Source organism: Amborella trichopoda, chromosome 3 (genome assembly GCF_054954075.1).
Source record: "Amborella trichopoda isolate Santa Cruz 75 chromosome 3, AtrichopodaSantaCruz75HAP2 v2.0, whole genome shotgun sequence".
Lineage (NCBI taxonomy): Eukaryota > Viridiplantae > Streptophyta > Magnoliopsida > Amborellales > Amborellaceae > Amborella > Amborella trichopoda.
In genome coordinates this window covers 937442-961642 of record NC_142338.1, presented here as the reverse complement: position 1 = coordinate 961642, position 24201 = coordinate 937442, and the positions used below count along the sequence as shown (strand labels likewise).

Below are 24201 nucleotides of genomic sequence, written 5' to 3'. Positions count from 1 at the left end.
TGTATATGCACGAGTCGACAGACCAAAGACTTATCTAGACTTATCTATTATAGCTTGGTTATCCATGGGAAAGCAGTTCCAAAGCTATCTAAAATGTGAAAGGGGTTCTCCAGGTAAGTAACAATGGTAAAAGCCCCATAACATTCCCAGGCATGAGAATTGCTGATGCCTATCTTTTTTAAAACACAATTCAAATTTCCATGAAGAAGCTTCAACACTCAAATCGTTTTCTTTAGAATACTTGGAATGCAAATTAGTAAATAGATTTTAGTATAGAAAAATCTTCACATTAATATCAGGAAATGATATCGAGCTGTAAAATTGATAAATAACACTTTCCTATTATACATCTATTGATCTTAGTAAAAAGAGAAAAGTAGGAGTGCTACATTTGACATTTTCGTGCACTTTTTTCCCTTGCAATTTTCTTAAAAGTGGAGTGTCTTTTGAATTTATCTAAGTTTTTGTAAGTGGAACCATGCATCTCAAGATGGTTTTCACTAAAATTTCTAGATAAATTCTCTCCATATAAAACAAAAATTTGTCGAGTAATGAATGATCCTTCAATATCTGAGAAAATTTCTAAATAAATGTGTGAGGTAGTAAATAAGTGTCATGTGAACTTACGTAATAAATTGAAGATACATTAACATAACAACATTTTATGAATGTAATAAAACGGGGAGAAACGTGGAGTAATACACGGATTTCTTAGATAGATTAATATTATTTCAAAAAACTTAAAAGTTCATATTTTTCCAAACATGGCACCTTGGACATGCCATTAGCTAGTTGGTTTTATATAAATATTATCATCATCGTCATATCATCATCATTGGTATTATTAGATGTCATTAGCTAGTTGGTTTTATATAAATATTATCATCATTGTCATATCATCATCATTATAATTATTGTATTTTAAGTGATTGTCTAAGGCATGTATATATTATGATTTTTTTATATGTTTTGGGTTGGCAAGAGTAAGGGTTTGTTTGGATATGCTTATTATCACTGATAATTCACTGTTTCAATAAAATAAATCATATATTTGAGATAAACTTTTACGAAGTTTTACACATGAGTTTACCTTTTTGCAAAGCTATTTTTACTTTATTCAAAATAATTTGTTGGAATTGCCTAACACATCTTGCACATAAATATCCAAATATATTATCTTAGGTCTTTTAACGCTATATGTCGGATTTTTTTTCTTAAAAGTTATATTAGGCACTCCAACAGGAAAACTCATAACACCATGCAAAATTTTCCTATAAATCACCCACAAGTTCATGCTGAGAAAAATCTTCCCGAGTGTTTTTTGAAAAAAGATTTACCATTTTATTTAGGGGAACCTTTCAATGCCTCTTCACACACATTACTTTGCAAAGATATTAAAACCATACCAACAATTGCTCCAACCAATCAGATCGCTAATCAGTGCTTTGGATAGTAAATAAAAATCAAATGTGATAAAAAACTTGTCAAAATTAATGTTTAGTGGGTCGAAGGGCCAATTTTATTGGTTTGACCAGCCAAAAAAAGAGTAATTTTTTAATATTTCATATTTGTTAAAAAATAAAAAAAAATTTAAAAAAAGTTCTTGTTTCACCACAGTCAGGCCAGTCAGACCAGTTTTAACTAGGTCGGAGAGCGTCCAGAGTTATGAGTTAACCGTGTTTGATTTATGGCTTTTTCCTTTCCCATCCCGTGCAGTTCATTGAGTTCCTTAATTTAGAACCCAAAGGCGTTTGGCCAACAGATCAAAATCAAAAGGTTAGATGTAAGCTAACCATCACCTATTAATCATTCCATGACAAACACATGCACACGCGCGAACACATGTATCTAGGCTTCCCTTTAATCAAAGAGGTGGAGAGAAGATTCTCCAATTTTAGTCAAATATAGCAAGCATGATGAATATAAAACGGTTAGGAGGCAACTGTGGCCCTCCAGGTCCTAAAACAAGACAAAGAACACATAAATGGAGCGTTGTTTCTCTCTCAATGACTGAAAAGCCTTGTTGTAAAACCTTGCCGCAGTCTCTTCCTCTTTGACTTGTAAGAGAGAAGGAAATGGAAAAATTAAGGTGTTTTGCTGCTGTTTTTCTTAGGATTTTTGGGAGTGAGCCATGCCTCCTCCACCTACCTACCAAGTAACCCAAGTCTCAATTGCTTCTGTTCTAGAGAGAGATTCAATCATGACGGAAAATGAGGTGTATTGTGTTTGAGTTAGAGAGTATACATTTCTTCATTTGAGGCTGATTATGGCATCAGTTGTATGGGTTGTGACTATGAATTTGTTTTGTTAGCGGCTCGAGTGCAGGTGGGAAAGAGAGAGAGAGGGTATGAGTCTCTCCTGGTATGAGCTTAGAGTGTGAGACTTTCATTTCATCATACCTGTATCATTTCTTCATACCTGTATCTGAACGCACACATTGAGCTTTATTCATTTACCACAGAGAGAGCTTCACTCATGGTAAAAAAATGAGTCTATGTTTCTTCATTTAAGGGTGAAAATGGCATGTGTGTTGTGACTTGAGAATTTTTTGTTATGATACTGCGTGGCTCAATAGATGCATGCTAGAGCATGGGGAACTAGGCTTTTAAGAAAGAATTCAAACCAAAATAACTGAATCTGGTGGCGACTTGCAGCTGCCAGGGTGAGAATAGAATGCAAGGATAGGGAGGCAGGCACGTCATATACAGCATTGAGGGTGTGACAGACAAGACAAAAAATTACTGAATCCCAGTTGAAGGTAATCACGAGAAATGAATTATTCAAAGTCATGGCCATTACTAGCAGTGTCCGATTGCAATAAGATACTCCATGGAAGAAACAGAGCCCGAATCCTCTTAACAAGCAACAATGACATCATCCCATAGGACCGATATGCCAATCCCCTTGCATTTTTAAAGAAAAAACCGCTTCCAATTTGCAAAAAACTCCTTAAAGAGTACAAATTAGATGATGAAGATGAAACAGAGTTTTAGAGCTTCTATGAAAACAAACCGGAAATCTTGGTTTCAATGACATTCCTTTTTTTGGTTTCTTTCTCCATTTTAGTTTGTGATGATTGCTTTGGACAGATATGATGAGAGAGAGTTGCTTGCTTTATTCTATGGCTGATACAGATAGTCATGTGATATGCCTAGCAATATGGCTTTATCAAGCCTGTGGTTCTTCTATTTTAGAGGAGCAAATCATTAGTATGTTTTGACAATAAGGACAATCATATGCATCTTAATAACATGAAATTTGTTTCACTCAACCTAATGTTGTGAAACTAGTCACCAGAGAGGTGTACATTGTAATGCATTAACAGAAGGAAGCTCCCTCTCTCTCTCCATGCTGAGCAGTAGCCTACACAATGTCAGCATTAAAATAGAGTGATAGAGAGAGAGGAATAATTCAGTCAACAAAATGTTGTACACTTCCAAGATACAACCTTGATCTCTCTCTCTCCTGCACAATATCAGTATTGACGTGGTGAGAGAGACTCCCCACATGTCACTTCCATCAAAATCTCAAGCAGCTCCCCCTTGAAGCGCAAAACTCATTGGATCGACAGTGATGCTCTTCGTGCAGTTTTCCGTTTTGTAAATGCCAATAAGTCTATCCGCTAGCTCGAACATATTATTTCTCAGACTGTGGATGATACAAATGAATATAATTATGTGCTGATGCATTTGTCTCAATGTGTGTGTGTGTGAGAGAGAGAGAGGCTACCTTATAATTATGAACTGGGCATCTTTGGTGCGGTCTTTCACATAGTGACCCACAATGGACACATTCTTAAAATCTGAACATCATCATAATATCACAGTAAGGAAAAGAGGGAGAAGACTAAACCCTACAAAGAAAGCATAGGTGGGAGTTCCAAGGAACATACCCAAGGCTGCATCAATTTCATCCATCACATAAAGCGGTGTTGGTTTGTAGTGATGCAGTGCGAAAACCAGAGCTAATGAGCTCAATGTCTGGAAATCAAAATCAACATTACAAATTGGTTACTCACATTCTTATAACTGAAATTCGATGAAATTTGCACCCTTAAAACACATCAAAGAGTATTATATTCAGAGAGATTTGGAGCAATTTGTTAATTTATTGAGAAGCAATAACTCTATTTTACCTTTTCACCTCCAGATAAATTAGCGATATTTTTCCAGCTTTTCTTAGGAGGCCGGACACTAAAAACCACACCTTCAGAAAAAGGATCGAGAGAGTCTACAAGCTCCAACTCTGCATCCCCTCCAAGGGTGATCATCTGAAACATGATACTCATAAATTTTTAGCATGCAGATGCACATTTTTCAGTGTACATGTGTTCACCTGTATCAAACAAATGAAAGAGGAAGCTTGCGTGGTGTAGTACTATGAATAAGATTAAAATTTAACCAAAACTTAATTGTAAAATTTACATATTAAATAAAGCAAACAAACCTAAATTGCAAGTTTACGATTTATAACAGAGAAGAAGAGGAAACCCAAGCAACTAAAGCTTTCTCTTTATTGGTAGACTGATTTCAATAAGAGAAGTAGCCATTCTAAAAAAAGAAGCATGTGGAATTTCCCAGAAAGAAGCATAAAATTTCTAGCAAATGTCTAACAGGGAGTAAATAGATAAAAGTTTTACCTGGTACATTTCCTTTAACTTCAGAGATATTTTGTTGAATCCTTCCATGAATTCATTCAATCTGTACTTACACAATCAAGTTCAAGTTCCATAATTGACAATAGACGAGAGAAGTTACAGAAAATGCTATAGAAGAAATATTTTCAGAAGACAATGATACTTGCCGCTTTTTCTTGAGTTCATCATGCTGCTTCTTCAGATCATCACGTTCCTGGGTCACAGCATTTAGCTCCTCCACACGTTCATTGTATACAGAGGCTTTTCTCCGGTACCTGTGAATGTAAAAGCAACTCCATTCATGCTAAGAGGCTTAGATATGATAATGTGTGTTGAAGAAAACGACCATGATATAGAAAAAGCAATAATCTATGAAAAAATAAAGTATAAATGTAAGATTATATTTAAAAAATGGAAACAACTATAAAAAAGGGGGAAGGTTTTGAAATGATGAAAGCATACTAATTTGAACAAAACTTATAGTAAAAGAAAAAAGAACTGAACAACAAACCAATAAAGCAAAACAAGAACATAATAGAAAGAACAAAACAAATACAGAGTGACCAGACAAATAAATGAAAACAATGAAAAAAGAAAAGTAAAAGGCATGGGAGTGTGTATATACATATTACTTTTCGGGATTGTTGCGGGTCGCCCATTATAGGTTATGGCCACTCCAATGTATCACGTTATTGTCCCATCATTTGGGATTGATGTTCGTTTCTTGTGTTTGATGCAATATATTAGGGTGGTCAAAGCCTCATTTTGGACGTCTCCAACAATCTCCATATTTTGTGGTATTCTCAGAAAGGAGATGCCAATAGCTATGTCTATGTGACACAGGTGAGCAATGTGTATGGTGTAGCACAGGTGCCTCAAGGAACATAGGTATGTGAATATGGTCATACTCTTGAATGGAATCCAGGTTTGGGTTCATCTCCTTGAGCTGTGCTTCGAATAATGCAACATTCTCAAGTGCTCTTTCAAGAGCACAAGTTTCAGCTAGCGTGCTGTCATTTAGGGCAACCTCCAGCTTTGCAGGATCTATACCATCTATCCTGATTCTACGGTCAACAATTCAACATGTTAGGCCAATCTTTTACAATAATATACAGACTGCTGATCCATTTCATGAGATCTCTGTTTCTCCCAATTAAAAACTAAGGAATACTTACTGATCTAAATGTTTATTTAGATCTTTGTTTATATCTTCAAGCCTTTTTGTGTAGCCCTTTCCTTTCATTTCCCAGTCTTTTAAGAGCTTCTTCATATCTTGCAATTTATCTTCTATATCCACCTACAAAATAAACCAAACATTTGATATGAGAACATGTGTTTCTTATCTAGGACTAAGAGGGAAGAGATGCACAAAAACATCCAGCACAAGATACAATGAAAGTGGAAATGTAGATCAAAAACCTCGGCAGTTCGTAACACATCCATGGACTTTTTCAGTTTATTGTACTCCTCCTTGGCTCCCTCCAGCACATCTTTATGTTTTTCTATGAGCTGTAGGATATATGAAAAACAACATGAATAATCTGTATGACATGCCATCCATGCATAAGAAATCTAGAGTATAGGGCCTGATCATGAACTGCAATAAAGTAGAAAGGTGAAAGCTTAGGATTTAACTGTTGCAGTTCAAACTAACACATATAACCAAAAAAAGAGGTGATCAAGACCACTGATTAGACAAGATAATGCCCTTAATATATACCATTCAATATTGGCTCTGCTAAGTTTTGAGCAGACAAAATTTCATTCAACTTGGAGTCCATTTCTTGCACAAATGATGCATTAGAATTTGAAGGTGGCTATCTATTATTTTCTTCAGTGAGTTGATAAAAGTTGGCATTTTCCATAAAATGAAGGTTTGGTTGTATTAAGTTCGTGAAAAGACACATAAGTCTGTTCGTGCAGAAAGCAACTGTCTTAGCTCTTACCATTAAGCATAAGTGATACTCAACCACAGATTAAGGATAGCAATCATAGAAACTAGACCCCACATTGTTTTGATGATATAGTTAAAGCTTGTTATTCTTCCTCATCAGACTCACTATGAATATGATTCCCGCATTGAAAGCAATCCATATCAGTTTTATTGGGTATGGTCATATAATAATTGGATATTAGATCTTTACCAGCACCATGGTTTTGAACCACTTTTCAATTTCATTCATTATTCATATCTCTTAGTCCAAGAAAGGCCATTTTAGGAAGAAAAATTTTTCAGTACCTCTTGCGTCTTTTTGTAGTTTTGCTGCACTATGAAAGCCTTCTGTTCAACCTCTTTGAATCCAGCTACCTTCGTATCTTTATCATCAGCAACTTTGTCTTTCTCCTTTATTGACTCTTCAATAGCCTTTTGAAGTTTTTTTACAGTTTTCTGACCAGTCACAATCTGAACCTTGCAACGGTTTATCTCAGTATTGGACTTATCAATATCCTGACCAAAGAAATAGAGAAAATTATTACAAGGCTCCTAAAATTAATCTAAAAACTGTGATTTCAGATACAAAAACTTACAGACTGAAGTTTATCAACTTTCGATTTTTGTTTCTTCAGCCGATCGCCACCAGCATTTTCAATTTTATTTTGAAGCTCAGAAGTCTAGAATAACCAGAGCATGGAAATTAAATACAAGAACAGAAATTTATGGAATAAATGATTTTATAACAGCTCTATTCGACTTTGGAAGTTCACTCACAAAGTAAGTTTTGATGAAACTTCAGTGAACAAGAACGTTATTCAATAATCTTTGACTGGCAATAAACATAAACATAAACATAAAATACATACATACATACATACATACATACATACATACATACATACATACATACATAAACTTTGTTCAAATGCAACTGATCACCTTCTCCTTAAGATTTTTAGATCCCTTCAGAAGCCTTTCAAGCTCTTTTTCTTCAACAGCGATGGTTTTATCAAGCTCAGCCAGTCTCTCCAATTCATCTTTTCTAGGATGTGATGCAGCTTTCAACGAATCAAGCTGTTTCTCTATATCAGAATACTGAGCATTTAATCCATCAATCTGTTGAAGTGCAGAATTTCGTGACGTCAGTCTCATAAACTGTTAAAAAAATAAATACTTGGAAAACAAAATTTTTCAACATTGTGCCTTACAAAATATATCAGAATCAACACTAACAAAACTACTGCTGACATCATACTTTAAAATTATGAAGTGAACCTACCTCCATTCGTGCTTTTGCTAATTCCATTTCTAAACGAGATGAAGCCTTCTCTGAGGCCTGATACTGCCTCACCAAATCACCAAGTCTTTGACGTAAGCTTCTCAACTGTTCGACCAACTCACTAAGCTCTTTTTCGGCATTTGCCACAGCTTCTCCAGAAACACTGGCTCGAATAGATGTGCCCATCTGTCCCCCTCTAGGCTTTCCACCTCCACCACTCATGGTCCCTGATTTCTCAAAAAGAGCACCCTCCAATGTCACCACACGGCGAAATTCTCCGTTGTCACCATATGCAATTCGAGTAGCCTATAACAAGCAATGGATAGACATATAATGAAGGTTTTTGAATGTTCAAAATTACATATATAAACCCACAAAAGCAAAATTCAGAGTTTGACAAATGAAATAGGAGTATTTGACACATTCTATCTCTGCAAAGGGATGGGGAAGAATAAATTGGGTGAGAAGAAATAACCAACATGAAAGCTAGAATAAATTGGGTGAGAAGAAATAACCAACATGAAAGCTAAGCTTTGCCATATCCTTTTCTGATAAAGGAATACTGAGAAAATAACTTCAAGGTAGAATACTATCTTGACCCCAAAGGTGAGTAACAAATGTGCAAGAAAATCACATTGACAATTCAACAAAAGCACTTTACCTGATTAAGGTCACTGGCAACTACAGTATTCCTCAATGCAGCAAAGAAAGCGAGCTTCATCCGATCATCCTTAGCCCTTATCAGATCAAAGAGGCGTGGAACTCCCTCAGGCGTTTGCGCTTTCTTCTTCAACATAGGTAGATGGTTTTGTTGTTTCTCCTACAAAGTTAAGAATTTTTACATGTAAACTTGATGAGGGGATCAAATGGTGCTCTTTTTCTCAAGAAGGCTTAATTGAAAAAGAATGAGAAATCGAACGACCATCAAGATGACAATAATCAGATAGCATGCGAAAATGCAGTCAGCAGGGAAACAGAGAAAAAAAGGCTTAAACATAAACAGTTAACACTTTAAATAACCTACCAAAATTAAGAAGTTAAAAACACTCAAATTATTTTCAGTATTGACTATTTTGAAAATCAAGCAAATTGTCTTTATTGATCTAGATAAAGCTTTATTGATCAAGAGAAAGCTCCATATGGTCTTTATTGAGTATATGAAATGCAAGTTTAGTAACAATAGGAGTAGTTAAGATTGTCGGCCAAGAAATACCAAAAAGAGCACGCTTTCAATATCTTGGCTTGATAATCTAGGAAAATGGAGAGATTGTCGCACATAGAATTAGAACTGGATGGGAGAAGTGGTAATGTGCAACTGGAGTCTTATGTGATCACTGCATACCAATAAAGCTGAGGGGAAAGTTTTATAAAACAGCTGTGAGACCTGCTTTGTTGTATGGGGTGGAATGTTGGGTGGTCAAGAAACAACATATACATAGGATGAGTATAGTTGATATGAAGATGTTGAGATGGATGAGCACTATAGCTTGACTGAAAATAGGAGGCTATAGACTTCAAACAAAGTCGTTTATACCAAAAAATGGGCGAACACGGTCCAAGGAAGGCTATGAAGGTTCCCTACCAACGGTCTATTGCCTTTCGGCGAATAGCTGGACTGTGTGAAAATGGCAAAGGTACTTCACCTGTATCGAAGATGGTTATCTTAGAACTTTCGGTTTTGGTTGGAAGTCAAAGGAAATGGGGAGCAATTCATTACTACTTAGCTTCGCAGCGACAAGCTGTTGAGGGAACCTTCTAGGCTACCATCATTCTATAGAGTTTGGAGCTAAGCTAATTCCTTATTTAGAAGCCGACAACTTCTTAAGGGTTATAAGGACCTTTTAAACCACCTTTTCTTAGCTAAGCTACCGTTATTCTATAGACATACCAGTTTGGAAGCAACTTGATGGAACTTCTAGAATACCGTCATTCTATAGATAAGGAGGAGCTTCTTCCTCTTTCTTACGCGACAACTACTGAATGTTGTCGGCTAGTGGCAAGACAATAAGGAATAGAATTTGAAATAGAACATTCGGAAGAATTTAGATGCAGCTTTAATAGGCGATATGATGAGAGAAAGTAGACTTAGGTGCGCTGGCCATTTACGATGCAGGTCCAGTACAAAACATGTTAGGAGGTGCGAGTTGATTTGAGTGAAAGGCTCAGAAAGGGCAAGGGAAAGACCCAAAAGGATATGGTTGAAAGTAGTGAGTAAAAATATGGAGACTTATGACCTCACTGAGGGTAATTTTTCCTTTATAGAACAAAATGCCAGACCAAGGTTTGTATAGCCAACCCCAAATAGTTGGAAAAAGGCTCTGATGATGATGGTGATGATTGAAAATCAAGCAAGTGCATAACACATGTATGTGATTCAAACTCTCATTGACAGTTATAACAGAAGAAGTTTGATAAGGAACAACATGAAAAACAATTTGAAATCCTCAGAGTTCTTTCATGGTCACCCAAAAATTCCATGTGCACATAATCGTTTCATTCACAGGCATTCCTACAGCCTAATCTGTTTGCAGTCACCAAGTTCTCAAGCCTGTGGTGTGTAGGCAGCGCAATAGCTCCTGAAACGAGCCTTAATATGAGAAGAGAGAAGAAAGGTATATGTTGTTACCCAATTTGAGTACTATGGGGTATGATAAGGTAGTAGGTGAAGTCGCTAGAAGATTTTAATATACCGTACAACTCTTTAAAGTTAAAAAATTCTTAACATCAACCTCAAAAGAGAAACTCCAAAATCTAAGTGGAAGAGACAAAAAAATAGAATGGGCAGGTACTTTGTTCAAGATTAAGAAGCACTACCAATATCATGAAAGTTGCAACTCCAAGATTCTTCCTTCGAAGCAACTCAACACATGCTTGGGCAGAAGCAGTGGTCTCCACCACAATATAATCAAGTCCAGGACATGCTGTCGATACAGCAACATCATACTTCCCTGCAATAAGTGAACAATTCTATTTCATTTTTTCAGATACATGAGAACTAAAGGGGGGATGCAAAGACGCAATATTTTAGTTACATGGTGGATTTATATCGGGATAAACCTGCCAGCTACATAATATTGAGCACTACGAGGAGACATTACTCACCATCAATTGCACCCAGATCTCCAAGTCGACCATGTATACCCTCTATTCGCTTCGACTCTTTTGCTTCTAGTATTGCTTTTAAAACAGATCCCTGATTCTTCTCGGAATCCAGAGTTGCAGACAATTCTGAAACTTTCTGTCGAGCAGCTTGCTCAAGAGGAATAAGTGATTCTTCCTTCTTCAAACAAACCTGGTAACATATATCAGTTTGTCTAGTTAGGTCTAAGTACAGCACAATCCAATGGACCACAAGAAAATGACAGATGGTGAAGGAGAGAGTGGGAACGTTTAGAACAGGACATAGCACAAATGGCAGGGCACACACTCTCCACAGTTTTTGTGAACGTTCATGACCCAATAGACTGGTTGTTTAAATTATGGTATGTTTTATAATACATCTACTTGTCTTTGAAGCATAACAAGGAACAATAATATACTAGGGCTCAACTACCAAAAGAAAAATGCAAGAGGGATACAAACATGCCTGTTCTTCCTTTCGAGCCTCAGAGGCATCAACTTTGTATCTATCCAATTCAGTTTGAATGTGCTGGACATCTGCATTCTTTACTCTTTTTTTCTCCTTTATATCATTCATTTGAAGTTGGGCGTCCTCAAACGACTTGCGACCAGCAGCATGCTGCAAAATGATGGAAAAGTTTTTATATTCCTATAATGGATTCTATTGTTGTTTGGAAAGTTGGTACAAGCAAGATGACACACATTTGATACTAATGAATGGATACTCTCATATACATGTTAAATGGTGTTAATGTCGCAGCAATTTCTATACATAGCCTACTAATGCAAAATAACATGATTAAACAACATGCCATAATTTCTCGAGTTAAGGCCCAGTTTCGATAGACCGCTTGTTTTGGAATATGCCTGTTTCTGTCCCCAACCCATAATTAAGCAGAAAAGGCCATTGTTTTGGTCTGCTACCGCTATTCATGGGTAAGGCTATTTCTATCTCCTGCCTATTTGGAAAGGAATGCAAAATGCTTCCTCCCTCCCCATCTGCCACTCCAACCTCCACCCCTGCCAAGCAAAAGCACATCTAGACCGGCATTTTGCATTTCTGGACTTGGCCGAGTGCATTTGGACTCAGCTGAGTAACTCAGCCCCACCCTATTGGCAAAGTGAGTTGGGGGCAAGTCAGGTACCTAACTCAGAGGGCATAAAAAAAACTCCTAAAAAAAATTAAAAAAAAGTCAAAAAAATACAAAAATATAATTGTTAGAAATATTTCTTTAGATGATTTTGATAGTTTCTAAGATGATTTGTGAACTTTCATATCTTTTCCTTCTTTTTTATTTTTTCCAAATATTCAAGGTATCGATAAAATATCAATAATCCATTTTTTATGGATTTTTTATCTTCTTCAGTGTGCTAATGATGTTTATTATCTCTTTTAACTTTTTCTGATTTTTAATGATTTTTAGAATTTTTACCTTTGTTTTTTTACTATTTTACATTTTATTGGGGTTTGCAAAACTCGGCCAAGTCCACTCGGACTCAGCAAGTTACCCGCCAGGGCAAAGAGCCGAGCACCATGGCTGAGGCGATCTTTCAAATGTTGAAAAAACTAAATGCCCTTATTTAAGGGTACACTGGTTTCTTTATAGAAATACAAGATTGTCCAAACAGGGCCTTAACTTCGAGTGTGCACTGGGCACATGTGTATGGGTCTACATATGTATATGTGTGTGTGAAGAGAGAGAGAGAGAGAGAGAGATTTCCCATTCAAAAGAAAAGCTATAAAATAAGTAGGGAGCTAGTGTTCAGGTCAGTATGGACACAAATGTATAATCCATCCAATACAATAGAACTTATAAATAAAATCACAAAAATCCTACCTTTTCTTTTAAAAGCTTGCTTTCAGCTGAAGCAACATCAAGCTTTCCTCTGCATTCAATCAACTGTCTTTCCCAAGGTTCCAACTCCACACGAACCCCCAGAAGTTCTGAACGATATTTTTCGATTTCTTCTGTATAATAGCAATGCAAAAGAAATAGCATAAGTCAACGATGCCATGATTTAAACATGGAAAAAATTCTCCAAAACAATTGACAAATAACCGAAAAATGTCAACAAAAAAGAAAATTCCTAACAAAATAAATAAGTATGGGTGTACTTTATTGAGTAGCAATCATGGCATATTTATCTTATCGCTAAAGCAGTAAAATGCCTGTAGTAGATTATAAAAAGGACAGATCAGATAGTGTGTATCGTGTAAAAGGGAAGATACTCATCACAGCAGGACAGATTAGAGCACTTATCAAGAGAAAAAAGATCCAATATTTTTCACGATGAACTTTATCCAAATACCAAAGGTCATACATATTAACACAAGCTATGAGAAGGTAACTAAGAGAATATAATTCAAAACCTCAAGAAAAAACAATCAGACTTGTACTTCCTTCGCAAGGCAACGAAAAGCGTAAAAACATAAAATAGAGATGGTAGAGGACAGTGATGTCATTCAACTTTATCCAAAACCATCTGACCCAAAAATTTCGTTCAACCATACATTTAACACATGTTCTTTCACCTAGTGCTGGAGATATAAATTTATGAAGAAACAGGTGGACCTTTTGAGCTCTCCTTTATTTCTTCCAAAATCTTCTCTTCTTCTGACAGAACCTGTGACAATTTAGTTATCTCAACTTCAAGTTTTGGAATCAACTCTTTTGAATCTTCAGACTCCTTTTCCACTTCCTTGATTTTAGCAGAATCCTGGAACCCAACAGCTTTGAATTTAGATACATGACATAAATAATTTAAGAAAATAGAGAAATGCTAAATATACCTTCTCAATTTTATCTTCTAATTTTTTAATTTTTAGCTTCATGTGCTTCAAATCTTCCCTGTACTTCACATCCTGCCTTTCAAACTCCTTAAATTCCTCTTTACAAGTTCTGAGGCCACTATCAAGTTCCTGAACATCAGGTCAAAATGCAGATAATACCAGTAATTAGTACCAAGTAGCAAGCCTTGACAACTCCAAGCATCTTCTCCAGTATTTAATAAAAATCAAACAATATCATCAAGAGAAGCTGCAACCTGAATAAAGTTAAAGTGCAAAGAGGAAAGACCAGAACAGGATATCATATTAAAAAACAACTAGCTCGGTGTTCGAAAGCTTAGTGACTTGGCTTTGACTCACCAGAGCCACTAGAACCTGGCAAGATGCCTGGTCTGGTTGAAAAAACCCAAGACTTGCTCAAGTCTCACCGGGTCATGACCCTTCTCTGTTATTTTCAGAGACTTGGTTGAGTTGGACACCAACTCAGACTCGGGACCGAGATGAGTTCCGAGCCGAGCTTTAAAGAACTGAACTTGATACTGCATAGAGACCATAATAATGATAATGCTGGCAAACTCTAACAAGGAAGAGATAAAACAAAGCCTTCCAACACCAAGTAGATACAAATTCCACCAACCATGGTCCGCATGTAAGCAAACAAAGAGCACCAAAATCTCAAAGCATGATTTCACCTATTATTAAGACTTGTTGTCACAGTATGACATAATCATGGGGAGTAAATCTGACATTATTGTGAAGAGCATAAAGACGTGCAAATCTCTGTTCATGCATGGACAAAGGTTGCCTGTTGAAAACAGACAAAAGACAATAACAAGAAATGATTGTATATCCACCATATTGCATACCTCATGTCTTTTTTGATACTTATTGTACACAGCCTCAAGATCCTTCAATGTTTTAGAGTTTTGCTTATATTTCTCCCTGAAAATGGGATCCACAAGTTTTACTTAGTAATGGAAAAGCATAACAATTTGATTCTGATGGTAAAACAATTTATTACCTTTCATCCTTGAGATTTTGCTCCAAGCTGGAGACCTTTCCTTGTAACTCAACTACATGAGAAGCGGCATCTTCAGATGCCAACTTGGTAGCTTTCTCCTGCCATTTCAAGAGCACTAGCTCCTTGAGCATAAAGGCTTCTGCTTCATTCTTACCATCCTGCACAGTACAAATACCAATCGATAAATTCATTTAGGCCATCATATATAAGAGGTCATAATGATGCAATTATATATAAGCAAGCAAGTGCAAAAATACATATACATAAAAGAATACCTCCAAATTGTCTCGCTCTTTTTCTGCCAATTTGACCATTTGTACTACACCAGATCTTTTCTCACTGAGCAATTCCAGCCTAACAGGACAGCAAAGAATAAAAGAAATATGGTAATTCCTCATCAGACTCATGAACAAGGTGCTATAAGGGCGGAATATTCTAAAGCTAATAAACTGCAATTAGTACAAATCAGAGGAACCTTTCATCCATTGAGGTAATTCTAAACAAATTCAAAGAAACTACTTCCTTCTCACTTTCAAACAATATACATACAATGAGGTCCAGATACTAGATGCTAGATGACGTCATTTTTTTGTATGAACAGCACAGCTCATATTACAAATAATGAAGTTATTTTGTATATATTATTAGTCAGTGCATGCCATTGATGAAATATTGTTGAATACCAAATAATTAATGACAAAAGTAAACCTCAATACTGTTAAATATTATATTTTAGTTGAAACTAGATGTATAGGGTATATAAATATTGCATTGTATTCATTCAGTGGCACCGTAGCAGAATGCTGTAAATAAAGTAACTACTCAACTCAAACCTGTGGTAAACTATGGCATCCCAGTTACATTCCAGCAATGTTAGTCAAAATCAAATTTAACTAGTGGGTGGCAGTGCAGTGGACAAAGAATCGTGAAACTTAGTATTACCTAGCCTAAATGGCATGTGTTTAAACACATCATGCTACGTGAAAAGCATCAATTATCAAATAGCATTAGAAAATCCACAACGTTAAAAAGAAAAATGGGCTTCAAGCTATGTGACTCACTGCTTACTGGATTCGTCAATCTTTTCAACATATTGGTTTGTTCCGATAATATCCTCCAAGTATTCTAAAAATCCTTCATCATGAGGACCTTGGGACTTTGGTTTCATCAGTGAGATTTGCTCCACCTCTCCCTAAGAAAAACCCCAAAGACAATAATAACATGTGATAGTTCAAACTCTATCTAGCATCTTGGTGACTCTTCCTACATACCTGAAGAATCAGAAAGCGATTGTTGTCGAGGTCCACCCCTTTCGCTCTCAGTTTCTTGGTGACCTCTGTAAAATTACTGGATCGTTCATTTATATAATATTTTGAAGAATTGTCACGAAAAGCAACTCTAGTAATGACAAAGTCACTTCCAGCCACAGGTTCATAAGCCTCATCCTCCTGTTATCAAATAGATCAACTGCATAAATGCATGCACATTTACACCGAGGAAAATTCTAGAACACTATTAGAAAAATAAAAGGAATGAAAGAAATCTAGAACCACATCAATTTGGGGCATCACTCTCAAATCCCACATAATGTCACCAACTATAATCGTGAATTTCAGTTCCCAATACAGTGTCCATCCAACAAATGAGTCCAATATGGGCACCACTATATAATAAAAATGCCGCCTAAATCAGTGGTTTCTAATATTAATATCTCCAATAAAGTAAATCCATAAAATAATAATGAATATTGTATCAGTCAACTATGCAAAAACAAGAAAAATGAAGAATTACCAAATCAATAATTTCCTGAAAGTGAACTGATACGCATGCACTATCCAAATTCTGGTGATTGGTTGAGTTGTGTATCAACTCTGAAACTTTGTTCAGTCGCATCTTCAGCAATTGCAAAAAAAAAAATCATTGTCAAAAACTAAAAAGGTACAAGAAAAGAAAAAGGAAAAGTGGTATAGCAAACAGATCAGCATGCCAAGCTGCAGTACCACTGACCTGTTTAGCTCGCTTCCCAAATACAAAGAGCATGGCATCAATAACGTTACTTTTCCCACTCCCATTAGGACCAACTACAGCTGAAAAGCTCTGTTCATTAATTAAAAGAAAAAAGAAAAATTAACTACCAGACAATAGGATAACCCATAAATTTTATATCCGGGTAATTCGTCAGTAAAAACATTACAATTCATCATGAAATAATATATACAACAAATTCATCAGAAATTTCACATTAAGAACAACAATAATAGTACTTAAGTCACTTTATTGTGTAGTTTATTGCGCTCCATATAAATACAATTGCACTATACCTGTAGTCTAAATGAACGTTGTCAAAACCGGTTTGTTTCAGCCAAGACAGACAATAGTGCAACCATGGACAATAAAATTCTGGATTAAAAACCAATGATTACAAATAATTAGGATTGATACTTCAATTCTTAAAAGGTAAGCTTTTCTATGGATACTAACACTCATGCATTATTTAAAGTCATATCCCAACTCAGGTGATGAAAAGAGTGGCATTTTTAACCTAAATGCAGACCCAATTAAGAAATAAAAAATATGGATTTATTCCCATTTCATTGCACATACTCACTCCATGTGGAATTGAAAATCCAATAAATCAGTAAATTAAAATAAGAAAACTAACGTGAAAGGTAAAATTGACCCCACTTCTTCATTCCAGAAAAACTAAGCCAATATGATATTTTACACTTGAAAACCAGTTACATCAATATGTAATCCAAACTGTGTACACAAATGTTGCTTATTTAGCTCATGGGTCATTACACATCCTATGATATTGGAAAATTTGGCACAACAAATTGAAATACAGAAAAGTGAGATACACTAGTTCTATAAGATATCCATATAAATTTCTTTTAGGATTTTTGTGCATTTGAACTATGACTGTTTTGTGTGGCTTTTGCGCAATGTAACAAGGAATAACAAGAAAAAATTGCACAATTCCTATTTAGGTGAGATTGGAAATGAAGCATTAAAACAGTAATGGTAATTTAGATGGCTAATAAACCCTAAAAATAAAATATAAAGTGGCTGAAAAAAACCTGACCTTATGGAAAGGGCCAACTCTTTGCTCCCCAGCATATGATTTGAAATTCTTCATAACCATTTCCTTTATGAAAAGCCTCGGTTTCTCTTTTCTACGGGTCAAAGGGGACTCGGCACCAGTCATGGGGATATCACTTTCCATGGCAACTCCCGTTAATGTCGCAGAAACCCCTGATAAATAAAAACTAGGGCAAACCAGCTACAAAATCTTCAACAACCAGTACATGCCATTTAGGATAGAAAAAAAAAATTTATTTAACAGAACGGACTTCAGAGAAACCGTAAAATTCAGGAAAATCGAGAATGATTAGAGCAAACCAGATTTAACGCTTTTGGAGAGAATCGAAGTAGAAAAACAGAGATAAAATACCTCATAATACAGAAAAAAATAGCTGAAATAAGGTTTTGAACAACCAGGGCAAACAAAATAGGGTTTTTTTTTTTAAGACATGGTATAGAGGAGCTGTAAACGAAGAGACCGCAATCGCGAAAAGATTAAAAGAAAAAAGAGAAATATGGAGCGCGGGAAACGAAGGTCTTTTCAAAATAGAAAGCCAAACTGGGGGAATCGTCTATTTCATAATGGGAAAAGTTTATATAGAGCCGAGGCTCTAAACAATCAAATTGAAGCATACCACAAAAATTTCACTATAAGAGGTTGTTTTGATGTCTAAATATCTTAAAATTGATCATCTAAATGTCAAGATATATGAACATAAGAAAAAAGTGGATTTCAAGTTTGAAAATAGTGTTTTGTGTGACGCATATTTTTACTATGAACTTTCAAGATTTTCAAGTTTTCATAGATCTATTGGTCTACATTATTTTTTAAGCTTTAAACTTTATAAATAAATATGAAATTATATTTTAAGACTATCACAATGATTTTTAGTATTGAAACCATATTTCTTGATACTATTTGAAGATATGCCCTAATTTGATTGTTTAGAGCCTAGGCTCTATGTAAACCGCACCCTTTCATAAGATAATTCATTGCCACTTATGTTCGGAAGAGGTATTTATATGAACTAAATAAAGCCTCACCTAAAATCCTCGAAAAGCACTTTTCGCCATAAAAATCTTTACGATGGCTCTAAAATCAATTTCCAACAGAGACAACAAATTTTAAAATTCATAAAATAGTACACATCTTGCGGATCTATGAATACTTATTTTTAGGGTAAAATGAATGGCCTAGATAATTTTTTTGCAATGTAGACTATTTCTAGAGCTTTATATCCTAGTTTTTTTAATAAACATAATGTTCAAGTCTAGATGATCAATGTAAATGTTATTTAATACTTTGATAACAATTTACAATGTGATATGAGGTGAGACTTTACTTATTTTAATAGGGTGCTGCTCTATCAAACCATTTTTCTTAAAACAAAAATGGTTTGATAGGGTTGTGGCCCATCAAAGAAAGTAAAGCCTAAGCTCATCACTCATAAAAAATGTAATTCAAGTATTGAAAATTGATTTTTAGAGCCATCATGAAGTTTCAATAAGGCCTAGGCTTTATGAAAACAGAATAAAGCGGTACTTCAAATCCTCGGCCAGAAAGCACTTCGGCAACATAAATCTCCATGATGGCTCTAAAATCAATTTTCAATACTTAAAGTATAATTTTCAATGAGTTATGAGCTTAGGATTTACTTACTTTGATAGGGTCACAACCCTAAAACCATTTTCCTATTGTAAATCTTCATATGAAAATTCTTGATAGGGCAGCAGCCCTATTACAATAAGTAAGGTCTTACCTCATAACTCATAAAAAATTGTAATTCAAGTATTAAAAAACCTTTACATCAATCATCTCAGTTTGAACATTATAGTTGTGAAGAAAAAATAAGATTTAAAGCTCTAAAAATATCATATATTGTAACAAATTATCTAGATCGTCCACTTTGCCCTAAAAAATAAGCTTTCATAGATCCGCAAGATTTGTACTTTTTTTTTTGTTTCAAATTTTATTATCGGTGTTGAAAGCTGATTTTAGAGCCATTATGGAGATCTTCGTTGTTGAAAGTGCTTTCCAACGAGGATTTGAGATCCATTACAAAATATTCGCTGAACTTTTTTACATGGTGCTTTCCAAATTGTCAAATTCAAAATTTCTTCAAATTGGCAAATTCAATTTTTTTTTTTAGGGATGGAGTTTTTATACAGGAAATTATCATTAACATGCCTATATTTTACTATAATCGAAAAAAAAAAACCCAATTTTTCAAAACCTCACCTACACCATTTCTCACAATTTTCGGCCTTTTTTACCAAAATAACCTTCACAGTAGTCTTTTTATCATAAAGAACATTACGGTAATTTAAATAACATAATAAGTTGAAGGAGTATTACGTAATTAAAATACCGCAATACCTTAAAGTAGTATTACAATAATTAAATTATCATAATAACATTACGGTAATTTAAATACTGTAATAAGTTGAATGAATATTACGGTAATTTAAATACCGTAATACGTTAAAATAATATTAGGGTAATTTAATTACTGCAATATTGCCCATGCCTCATTAAAATAACATAAAAGATTTTCTACTCTCTCAGAAGTCTCTACTATTTGTTTACTCCCTCGACAAAAATCCATGTGAGCTTTATTTTTCAAATCTTAAAATTTTAGGATATAATATCTACTACTTATAGAATAATTTCAGCAAAATAAAATTTCCAAATAAATTCTTATGTATATTATAAAAACCTAACACTTCAATATTGACTATCAAATTTTCAAAGAGTTATATTTAAGTGTCACATAACTCACAATTCAATTCATTCAAAAATAATTTAATAATTTTTATATGGTTTTCAAATTTTTAAAACAAAAACGTTATTAACTAGGTGTTTATGAGCAAGGGATTAGATCCACTCGTGTTCCCATGGGAACATGGATTTTTTGGAAAATACAGCTCCGAAAATGACTACCGTGAAGGGAAGATAGGGGTAGCCCTTAGCTTTGGTTTGAAGCTTTTCAACTAATACAGGTTTGGAATTGATCTGAAAAGTATTACGGCAATAAGAATATCGTAAAGACTTCCCCACACATTACGGTAATTAAATTATTGTAATCATAATTCAAACTATTATCGTATTTAAATTACCGTAATACTATTTGAATCTTTTACGATGTTTTAATTACCATAAAGCTTAAAATGTATTACAGTAAAAAAATACCGTAAAGGCCATTTTGGTAAAAAAAAAGCCAAAATTTGTGAGAAATGGTGTAGATGTAGGTGAGGTTTTGAAAAGTTAGGGTTTTTTTTTTTTTTCCTGATTTTATTGAAATAAACGTATATTAACGATAATTTCCCTTTTTATAAGCCCTATGTTTTATGAAAACAAAGTAAAAGGCTCACCTTGAGTCATTGTCCAAACAAGACTGAGTATACGGGAAATCTCTATAATGGTTGTAAAATCAATTTGAAATCTCTATGATAGTTGCACCGAATGCGGAAGTTTGAGATCTAAAAATGGTAAATATCTTGCAGAGACATGAGCACTTATTTTTGGGGGACAATGGACGGTTTGGATATTGTATTGCAATATACATTAGTTTTAAGGCTCGAAATCCTATGTTTTTTCACAACCATAATTATCAAGGCCAACATAAAATATTTGAATGTTTTCCAATTTCAAGGCAATAACATTCAGGGACTTTATATATTTATATATATATATATATATATATATATATATATATATATATATAGAGAGAGAGAGAGAGAGAGAGAGAGAGGGAATAATTATCCTATGAGACCCTCCCACACCTATGTGTATAGGAACCTCAAAGGATCACCATTAAATTTGGCATAAATCTCTAGAAAAGTTATCACATGGGTGTGAGACTTGACTTTTTTAGAGATATGTGTCAAATTTAATGGTGATCATTTGGGATCCTATACACATGAGTGTAGGAAGGTCTCACAAGGTCATTTCCCATATATATATATATATATATATATATTATGACCACATTAAAGATCGGAATTGTATACAATGAGGCCTTTTACTTTTGATAAAATGTGGTCACAATTCCTTACAACCATTTGATGTGAAATTTGATAGCTTTGATGTATCACAAAGTTTGAGAATATTTATTTTAAAGTTTGAGCTTGGTCAATGGATTAATTGCATCCACTCAAATTCACATCCAATTGTCATGATTACTGTGACCACCTTGTATCGAAGGTAAATGGTCTCATTCTATACTTTTTCTTGAAGATCTTCTTTATATATATTATTTTGGGTATTACCTTCTTTTTGAGGATCTTCTTTATCTAGATCTGAAAGCTGAGAAAGCTTTCTATGTTTCCACTACAACATAGAAGTTCTACCCTCCCCTTATTATCTAGCCGTCCATTTTTTATCAAGAGAGCCACTCAACGTTTGATTTTAGATCCGACGTCTCAAAGTATTTTATTTTTAGTTTATTTAATACAATTTTTCTGAATATGAAATTTGGTTCGTGCCATCTTTTCATTGGGGTGCACCTATAAAAAATATTAACAATCATTTTTCGATAAAAATAATGACCAAAATACCCCTTATAGATTTCAGAGGTATTTTGATCATTTTATTTTTAAATTATTTTTTGTTAGTGTGAGTTTAATAAAGGAATGGACGTCCAAAATTTGGTGTCAAAATAGTTTATAAATAAAAAAAAAAAAAAAAAATAGTGTAGAGACATGACATTGTGATTGGAGCAATCTTAGCCCTCCATTAAAAAACGGACGGTTTTTTAATAGACGGTTGGATAAATGAGAAGATAGAACTTCTATGTTGTAGGAGAACATAGAAAGCTTTCCCCTAAAAGTTATAACCATTACTCCTCTCTTTTTTTTTTTTTATGACCACATTAAAGATCGAGATTGTATATAATGAGACCATTTACTTTTGATACAATGTGGTCACAACTCCTTACAACCATTTGATATGAAATTTGATAGCTTTGATGTATCACAAAGTTTGAGAATATTTATTTTAAAGTTTGAGCTTGGTCAATGGATTAATTGCATCCACTCAAATTCACATCCAATTGTCATGATTACTGTGACCACCTTGTATCAAAGGTAAATGGTCTCATTCTATACTTTTCCTTGAAGATCTTCTTTATATATATTATTTTGGGTATTACCTTCTTTTTGAGGATCTTCTTAATCTAGATCTGAAAGCTGAAAAAGCTTTCTATGTTTCCACTACAACATAGAAGTTCTACCCTCCCCTTATTATCTAGTCGTCCATTTTTTATCAAGAGAGCCACTCACCGTTTGATTTTAGATCCGACGTCTCAAAGTATTTTATTTTTAGTTTATTTAATACAATTTTTCTGAATATGAAATTTGGTTCGTGCCATCTTCTCATTGGGGTGCACCTATAAAAAATATTAACAATAATTTTTTGATAAAAATAATGACCAAAATACCCCTTATAGATTTCAGGGGTATTTTGATCATTTTATTTTTTAATTATTTTTTGTTAGTGTGAGTTTAATAAAGGAATGGACGTCCAAAATTTGGTGTCAAAATAGTTTATAAAAAAAAAATAGTGTAGAAACATAACATTGTGATTGGAGCAATCTTAGCTCTCCATTAAAAAATGGACGGTTTTTTAATGGACGGTTGGATAAAGGAGAAGATAGAACTTCTATGTTGTAGGAGAACATAGAAAGTTTCCCCCTAAAAGTTATAAACATTACTGCTCTCTTTTTTTTTTTTTTTTTTTTATGACCACATTAAAGATCGCGATTGTATACAATGAGACCATTTACTTTTGATACTATGTGGTCACAACTCCTTACAACCATTTGATGTGAAATTTGATAGCTTGGATGTATCACAAAGTTTGAGAATATTTATTTTAAAGTTTGAGTTTGGTCAATGGATTAATTGCATCCACTCAAATTCACATCCAATGGTCATGATTACTGTGACCACCTTGTATCAAAGGTAAATGGTATCATTCTATACTTTTCCTTAAATATCTTATTTATATATATTATTTTGGGTATTGCCTTCTTGTTGAGGATCTTCTTTATCTAGATCTGAAAGCTGGGAAAGCTTTATATGTTTCCACTACAACATAGAAGTTCTATCCTCTCCCTACCATCTAGCCGTTTATTTTTTATCTAGAGAGCCACTCACCGTTTGATTTTAGATCTGATGTCTCAAGGTATTTTATTTTCTGTTTATTTAATACAAATTTTTTGAATATGAAATTTGGTTCATGCCATCTTCTCATTGGGATGCACCTATAAAAAATATTAACAATAAATTTTCGATAAAAATAATGACCAAAATACCCCTTATAGATTTTAGGGGTATT

General features: G+C 34.4%; 1 protein-coding gene across 5 annotated transcripts; it reads right to left on the bottom strand.

Moving 5' to 3' along the window:
* Nucleotides 1–3148: 3148 nt before the first annotated feature.
* Nucleotides 3149–18353, bottom strand: SMC3 (structural maintenance of chromosome 3). Of its 5 annotated transcripts, none has more exons than XM_088862704.1 (30): nt 18183–18332; nt 17866–18072; nt 17102–17180; nt 16788–16877; nt 16572–16673; nt 16052–16228; nt 15842–15972; nt 15056–15134; nt 14781–14938; nt 14626–14701; nt 13763–13891; nt 13545–13689; nt 12810–12940; nt 11438–11590; nt 10954–11143; nt 10666–10799; nt 8513–8671; nt 7852–8157; nt 7512–7688; nt 7166–7249; nt 6876–7085; nt 6056–6145; nt 5812–5933; nt 5545–5700; nt 4804–4911; nt 4640–4700; nt 4136–4270; nt 3893–3980; nt 3730–3802; nt 3149–3648 (listed from the first exon to the last, which is right to left on the bottom strand). In XM_088862704.1, the coding sequence occupies exons 4-30, from the start codon at nt 16818–16820 to the stop codon at nt 3528–3530; spliced, it is 3528 nt and encodes a 1175-aa protein (XP_088718830.1). In that variant the 5' UTR covers nt 16821–16877; nt 17102–17180; nt 17866–18072; nt 18183–18332; the 3' UTR covers nt 3149–3527. The 5 variants fall into 5 exon arrangements, with proteins under 5 accessions (XP_088718830.1, XP_088718831.1, XP_088718828.1 ...); XM_088862705.1 differs by having other exon boundaries at nt 17866–18049; nt 18235–18332; XM_088862702.1 differs by lacking the exon at nt 17102–17180 and having other exon boundaries at nt 18235–18353.
* Nucleotides 18354–24201: the final 5848 nt, after the last annotated feature.